This window comes from Elephantulus edwardii, unplaced genomic scaffold, assembly GCF_000299155.1.
Source record: "Elephantulus edwardii isolate Elephantulus edwardi_28Jun2011 unplaced genomic scaffold, EleEdw1.0 scaffold00234, whole genome shotgun sequence".
In the NCBI taxonomy this organism is placed as follows: Eukaryota; Metazoa; Chordata; class Mammalia; order Macroscelidea; family Macroscelididae; genus Elephantulus; species Elephantulus edwardii.
Genome location: NW_006399984.1, coordinates 3,693,543 through 3,701,777, shown reverse-complemented (window position 1 = coordinate 3,701,777; position 8,235 = coordinate 3,693,543). Strand labels below are relative to the sequence as shown.

At 40.0% G+C, this 8,235-nt stretch overlaps 1 protein-coding gene across 1 annotated transcript in view; it reads left to right on the top strand.

The window, feature by feature from the left end:
• LOC102867790 (vesicular, overexpressed in cancer, prosurvival protein 1-like) overlaps positions 1 to 5,933 on the top strand; it is a 74,893-nt gene extending 68,960 nt beyond the window's left edge. Inside the window, exon 5 of the mRNA XM_006898598.1 lies at positions 5,743 to 5,933. Coding sequence (XP_006898660.1) covers positions 5,743 to 5,933 — 191 coding nt within the window. The remainder of the gene's footprint in view (positions 1 to 5,742) is intronic.
• Positions 5,934 to 8,235: the final 2,302 nt, after the last annotated feature.

The following is an 8,235-nucleotide window of genomic DNA, read 5'->3' as shown; positions in this document are numbered from 1 at the left end:
TCCATACTGAAGGCTGCAGTCCCTGCCCCTTCGCAGCAAGTGCATGAGGTCCTCCTCAGTTTCAGCAAGCAGGGTTGTGTCATCTGCATAATGCAGATTGTATTTTTCTTTTTTTGGTAATTGCTTTGCTTTGTTTTGGTATTCGTGTTATGTTTACTTCATAGAATGATTCCAAGTGTTTCCTTTTTTCTATTTTTTCAAATAATTTAAGAATTTGTGATAGATATTTCATCTGAATATTTGGTAGAATTTAGCTGCAAAGCCATCTGGGTCAAGACCTTTTTTGGTGCAGAGTTTTCTTATGATCTGCTTAATTTCTTCTTCTGTGATGAGTATGTTTCTCTTCAAGTGTTCTACAACTATCCCTGTCAATCTGGATAGGATGTAAGTATCAAATAATTTGTCTATTTTCTCTAGGTTTTTTAATTTATCAGAATATAGCATTTCATAATATTCTGATATTATCAATTTGATTTTGCATGGGTTTTTGTGATGTCACCTCTCTCATTTATTAGAATTATCTGCGTCTTCTCTTTCTTTTGTTTTGTTAAGTTTGCCAGTGGTTTGTGTGTTTTATGAACCCTTTTAAAGAATCAGCTTCTGGTCTTGTTGATGATTTCAATGTTTTTCTGTTTTCTAGCTCATTGATTTCAGCTTTTGTGTTTATCATTTCTTTCCTTCTAGAGACAGTGGGATTAGATTGTTGTTCTTTTTCTACTTGATGGAGGACTTGAGTTAGGTCATTACATTTGCTTCTTTCTTCCTTTTTTATGTGTTTGCCCACTACTATGAACTGTCCCCTTAGGACTGCCTTAGCTCTATGGTTTTGTTATAATGTATTTTCATTATAATTTACTTCAAGGAACTTTTTTATTTCTTCTATAATCCAACAGCATTCTAACAGAGTGCTATTTAGCTTCCGTATGAGTAATTTTAAAAGCATCTTCTTATCATTAATTTCTAGTTTTCTGGTATTGTGGTCTGAAAAGATATTTTGTATTATATCAGTGATTTTTAATTTTGTGAGGCTTGCTTTGTGCCTAATATATGAGCAGATCTAGGAAATGCACCATGTGCACTTGAGAAGAAAGTAAATTAACTTTTATTTGGATGCAGTGACCAGAATATATTCACAGTGAGTAGGCTGATTGTACAGTACAGAACTTCCGCATCTTTGTTAGGTTTCTTTTGAGTTGACCTATCCTTTGATGAGATTGGTATGATAAAATCTCCTGCCACTATTGTGGTGCTGTCTATTTCTTTCTTCAACTCTGTTAACTGTTACTTAATGTATTCTGCAGTTCTATCATTTGGTGCATTCCAGTCATCCATTATTACTGATGTATCTTGATCACATGTTTGTTCGACTTCCAGTTGCAACAGTTGGTAGAAGTAATCTGTTTCCAACTCTTTGGCTCTGGTTGTTGGTGCATAAATTTGAATGATAGTGGTATTAACAGATTTTCCTTGTATGTGTATGGATATTATTCTGTCGTTCACATCATTGTATTTCAAGATGGATCTAGAAATAGTCTTTTTAACTATAAATACAGCCCTGTTCTTTCCCTCCTTTTCACTTCCAGCATAGTATATCATATGATTGTCTGATTAAAAATGTACCATGTCAATCCATTCCATTTTGCCAGTGCCTAGTATGTCAATATTTATGCATTCCATTTCTTCCTTAACAATCTTCAGTTTTCCTACATTCATACTTCTCACATTCCACGTTCCAATGTTTAGGGTCTGTTTGCAACTGCCCCTCCTCCTTTGTGATTCTCAACACAAATGCAAAATTTGAGAACAACAAAGAAAGATCGGTGTTCAGGAAACACAAACTTGGTGATAGAAATGAGACTGGAAATAGAATGATAGAATTCTGTCCAATCAATGATTTGTTCATTGCAAATGAGCAGAATGTTCCTTGGAGCAAAGGTGATTCAGTTTCACTTTGCATACATTTTTTATATGTTGGCGAGTTGACTCCAACTGGACAGCAACATTATACACAATGGTCTGAACCTTCCTCTGTCTTGAGTCAATTTCATTGTCTCTGACACACCTTTACACATTACCCCAGCCACTGAGCCAATCCATTTCATCCAGGGTCTTCCTTTCTTGTGCCATCTCTCCAACTTTCCAGGCTTGCTGTCCCTCTCCAAGAACTGGTCCCTCCCTGCAATATACCCCAAAATATATCAAACAAAATGTCAAATTCCTTTCCTCCAAGGAGCAGCCTGGTTTCATCCTCTTCAGGATAGACCTGTTTTTTTTCTCTTAGCAGTCCATGGTATGTTCAGTAATCTTCTCCAGCACCACATCTCAATGGCATCAATCCTTCTTCTATCATCCTTAGTCACTGTCCAGCTTTCTGATGCATAGCAAGTATTTGAGAAGACTATGACCTGGAACAGGTGCACCTTAGTCTCTAGACTGACATCATTGCTCTTCAGTACTCTGGAGAAGTCTCTGACAGCAGATTTTCTCAATGCAAAATTCGTCTTTTGATTTCCCAGCTGCTGGTACCAAGAGTGTTGATTGTGGAGCCAAGCAAGCTGAAGCTGTTAACAGTCTCAATCTCTTCATTGTCTATCATGATGCTGCCCTTTGGCCCAGTGTTGAGAATCTTTGTTTTCTTGCTGTTGAGCTTCAATCCATATTGAAGACTGAAGTCCTTGACCTTTTATATACATATATTGGGCATATGTCCCTCCTTGGAGAGGGACATTATGCATAGGAAGGTGGAGTGTTGGTGAAGCAGAGGAAGACCATCAACCACATAGATTGACACAATGACTACAGCAGTGGACTTAAGTATGTCAGAGATTGTGAAGATGCCAAAGGATAGGACAGTGGTCACATCTATTCCTAGGTCTCTAGGGACCTTTACTTTTTTCTTTTCTTTTCTTTTCTTTTCTTTTTAAGGGCCTTTTCTTTTAGCAAAGATATATCTGATCCTGGCAATGATAATCATGGTGCCATGATCTCTTCTAAACCTAACTTGAACTTCTGGCAGTTCTCTTGTCATATATTGTTCTAGCCATTTGGGGATGATCTTCAGCAATATTTTACTTGTAGGTATATTAATGATATCAAGTCTACATAGAGGCATCTCATCAGATATATAAAAAATTGGAGCATATAGTTCTGCTTGTTAGCTCTCTCTCTCTCTCACACACACACATACACATAGGGCACTATGCATTGGAATCCACTCAGTGGTAACTGGAAGGATATTTGAAGAAACAAAAGACACTGCCAACAAAAGACTCTCCCAGTCCTTTCTTCTTGTTTCACTCAAGTAACAGTGTTCCTTTAATGCCAATTTCTTCAGGGAATGCTCTATTTTTTTTTTTTTAACCTTCAATACCTAGGATTTGTTCTCAAGTGCTTCATTGTTTCTAGGGTAAGTAGATGTTATCAGCATCCCTTTGGCTCCATAACTTTTGTACCATAACTCTTACATCTATGTATATAAAGTCCATACTATGTTGAATCCCATACCATTTGTCACTCCATGTCATGTTTTTGCTAGTTTGTGACTTCTGTGCATTTTTCACTTCTTTGAGGATTTTAGAATCTTTCTGCAGGTATTTCTTTTATTTTTCCCTTGAAAGAATTGATCAGTTCTCCCATTGATCTTGTTCTTCATCGCTGTCAAGAAATGAGTAGCCCAATATCCAGCTCCCTAGACCTTCTTCCACTAAAGCTACCCTATTGCTTCTTGTCAGGGTTTCTCTGCCCATTCAGCAAGGATTTGTGTGATGCCCTTCTGTGCCAGGTTCTGTGCTAGACACTTGGGTCCAAATGCTGAACCATAGGGTATCTACCCTTATTGAGTTTAAATTCTTTCCTAGAAAATGTCTCTTTCCAAACCAAATCAGTTGTGTTTCAGTCACCTGACTGCTAAAAACCCATGTCTATCAGAATATAACTGTGCTCCATAGTTAATTGTTTTAGAAGCACATCACCAGTTCTTTCTTCTCAATCACTTCTGAGTAGACTTGAACCTCCAACTTTTTGGTAAATAGCCAAGAACTTAATCATTGTACCTCTTTGTGTCCCATCCTTAAAAATATACATTCATTTGTTGTTCCCTTTTAGCCATTACGCATTTCCATATCCCATCTTCACCCTTTGTCTTGAATAACTTTGTACTCACTGCAATTAGAGTTCTGTACCTATCACTGTCCTAAAATTGCTGAGTAAAGAATGTGAGGGAAATCCCCAGTATCACATCCAAAAAGCTATACATCTTAGGTGGTTCAAATCCACTCTTCGTTCCATGGAGAAAGATAGACAGTCTTCTCACATTAGCTTTGGAAACCCCAAAGAAGGTCACTGTGAGTCTGAAGCAACCTGATGGCAGTGAAACTTTTTGAGGTTTTTTTGAGTTTTGGTTTTGGGTTTGTTTTTTGTTTTGTTTTTACTTTGAAGAATATCAGTCCATGTTTCCTTCTGAAAAATTCCTCTTTCCATTGTTACTATGACTCACCTCCTATACTTCTTTACTTCACACCCCTTCTTCCCTTCTTCTCTGGGTTCTTCCCATCTGCCTTAGATATTTTGTGTTCTTCTATGATTTGAATAATAATCTTTCCTACAACTCAGTCAGTAGTCTCCTCTCTCTTCTTGTACAATTACTTGATTAATTTATCCAGATTCATGTTTTTGTACACAAAGTACTTAAAAATGCACTTCCAAAAAAAATTTTTTTTAAAAAAAAAAAGCACTTCCATTTTGCTGTGCTTTGCTCCTGCCTCTCTCTCTTGCTTAGTGGGTCACTAACTTTTCTGGACCTGGAATCAGGCTTTTGCTAGTTAGGCCTTTTCCCATCCTCTTCCATTCCACACTGCCCTTAGGTCCTGTTGGTTGTGCCTCCTTATTACTACTCTCATTCCTTCCTCACCATTCCTTCTCCAATACAGAGAATGGGATATGACATCTGGGTTGTTTTGGTTTGGTTTTTGTCATTTTTAAGCCTATAATCATTAATTATAAAATATAAAGGAATTCAGACAGAAACAAAACAGTTTTGTTTTCATCCTTGAGAAATCCAGGGTTATGGAGGATAGGAATACAAGGCACACTTCACAAGTTGAAGAAACAACACTGTAGGTTTAAAACAGTGTTTCCTCTGACTGACTCTTCTCCTGTTGTTTTTATGTGCCATCAAATCCATTGCAACTCATAGTGACCTTATGAACAATAGCTCTGAACCCTACCCTATCCTGAACCAATCTCACCGTCTCCCAGTCTGGGAATCAGGAAACCATCATCCTCTTTCCAGTTCTTTCAGCAGTGAACTGTAAATTTACTTACTTGACTCTGATTTCCTCAGGTCCAAACTGTACCATTTCTAGTTCCCTTGAGCCAGGCTTCTTGACTCTTTGCAGAGCTGCTTTATTTTTATTGTATTGGGTTTAGGGTGAAGGTGGTTAAGCTCCTGTCTCTATTGTCCTCTGATACTGCTGTCACTCCTAATTTAGCCACTTTTGTTACACTTTTGCAGTTTTCTGTCTCTCCCACAGAATATTAGCTCCTTGAGTTCAGGGACATTGTGTGCTGCTTTTGCTTGGCCTATATTCCACATGCCACATTGTATTTGGGCTTACTGGGTCCTTGAAACATGTTAAGCTGATATACCTTCATCTCTGTAGCCCTAACAACCCAAAAGCTCTGAATGTGGTGGGTGGCAGTTTTTTCCTCTGACATCTGTCTGTATGTATGTCTGTCTTTCAGGAGCTCAGCAGCCAGGGCCACCATATTACACCGATCCAAGAGGACCAGGCATGAACATTGCTGGGAACCCCATGGCGATGGCTTTCCAGGTCCAGTCCAGTTCACCCCAGGGAAGCACAGCCTACCCTCCACCCCCGTCCTACTGCAACACACCTCCACCCCCCTATGAACAGGTGGTGAAGGCCAAGTAAGCAGGGTCAGCGCAGGGAGACCTGAGGGCACCTGGGTCTGACAAGTCCTTACGTAGCCCTCTCTGTTCCCATCCATGTTTCTATATAGAGTGGCCTAATAAGCTACAAAGGGCAATTCTTCTGTGAGCTCTTCAAAGCAAGCATAGCTTCCTTTCAAGTTTCCCAAGGAGGACAAATACCTACATTTACATCTTGTCTCCTCCCTTATTTCCATTTCTCATGTAATCTGTGCACTCTGGCAGTGTGGCAGCAGTACCCCAAAGTTGCAGGTTGCAAGGTGGTGAAGCCAGATCCTCAAAAGAGAGGCTGAGATGAGGAGAGTCAAGTGATAACCATTTGGGTTGTAACAATGTGGAGTAGGTCTCAGGCCTGGCACCCTGTCTGGCCAGCTAAGTCAGCTTCACTCCACCCAATCATAAGACCTCTTCATAGCCATGCAATGGAAGCAGATTATATGAGGAGACTTGTTGGATCATTGACTCCTTGAGTCATGTGCTAGCTGGTCACTTTTGCAGAACATTTTTAGAAGAAGATTTTAGCAGAAGATTTGTATCTGGGCCCTACTCTGCCCATGCACACAAATTTTATGGTCAAGAAGTACCTGCTTCCACCTCTGGCAGATGAAGTTGATATGTGCAGCTACCTGAGAACTACTTCAGGAAGCTATTTATACTCATGGAAATTGCTCCTTTCCCAAACTGGAATGCTGTGTTTTATGAGCTCTTGGTCTGACTTGGAGAACATGCCTTTGCTTTTCCTGGCACATTTGATGAATTATTCAGATAGTGTCCTGCCTTTGGGGTCAGAGGATGAGGGTGTATTGTGTGATGCTCAGGGCGACTTGCTCTGTCATCACTCCTAGCAGATCAGGCTGCTTTCAAAGGCATCTCTGAGGTCGTAGGTTTGATGGGTACTTTCAAAGCAGAACAGCTCCTTAAGACTTCCACTGGGACTTAAGGGCTTAGTGTTGCTGTGGTGTCATGAGGAAGGAACGACTGCTGCCCTGAGCCCAAGGCAAGAGTATGTATTGAGTTATGTGAGAAACCAGAACAATCAAAGAACAATATGAAAAAGGACATCCTAGAGCTGCAGCAAGATTTGTTCCAAAAATATGGAATTACATTTTACTGGCAATATAATGAAATTAGGATACAGACAATATAATTGGAAATGCACATCCCAGATAAGAAACATGTCTCACCTGGAGTTGCTGGCAACAAACAGGACCATCCTGCTCCTCAGTGGAATTAGTCATTTTGATAGTTTACTTGAACCCAGATGTAGACCCAGTGAGTCATGTGTGTTAAGGACAGAGCAGTGTAGTGAAGGTGCCTAAGTCCCTATGTGTGTAGTCATGTAAGTCGGGGGGTGGGGGGGTGTGGGCAGGGCCAATGCTTACTTTTTAAATTATCTAACTGGAGTCTGTTGAGAAATTGTAACCACTAAACTTGAGCATAGAATAGCTCACTGAAAGAAGCTGAATATTTCCATTACCCCAGACCAGGAGGGTTTGGTGTCCACAGTCAGCCTCTGTATTTATGTGAGGCTCATTCTAAGTGGACATGAACCTCTAATTTTTCAGTTAGTAGCTGAGCATTGTAACCATCTGTACCACCCAGGGACACATTGCAAGGACTAGGAAATGAGGAAGAGGAATGAGACAGAAGTCACTACTCTTGCACTGTTTGAGAACATAGACCCTGGGAGCTTTCTCGGGATTCTTGACAACGAAATGACACCCCTTAGAAAACCCTTGCTAAACACAGATGCTGCAGTGTCTTTGACCATCTCTCTGTGACCTCTGACCTCCTGTTACTGACTGCAATAACCTCCCATACTCAGTTCCTTGATTCAAATGAGAAGATAAAGCACAATGTTTGCTGTTTACAACCAGCAAACTACTACATGGGCCCAAAAGTTCAACTTCCTCTAGGCCATTTCTTTTGCAGTTTTAACTTCAACTTCTCCCTTTTCTTTTTTTAATCTATAAGCACATGAAAAGCAGGCCTGGAATTGTACAGGGTCCAGCTGCACAGGCACTCATAGTTCTATGACTAAATTTTGTTTATCTTTTTGACAGTATATCAACTAAAGAGACCAAATGATTAGTAGTGCTCAACAATTTTCTATTGCTTTGTTTGTATAGGATACATTTTATGTTCCTTTGAACCTGGGCTAAAATCCTACCCCAGTGGACACTGGTACTATGTACTCAAACTCCAGTGACATTTCCTAGCCATTCTTGTTTCCATTCTGCTCCTGGTGGGCTACCCATCCCCTGTAGAATGAGTGCCAGTCTTTG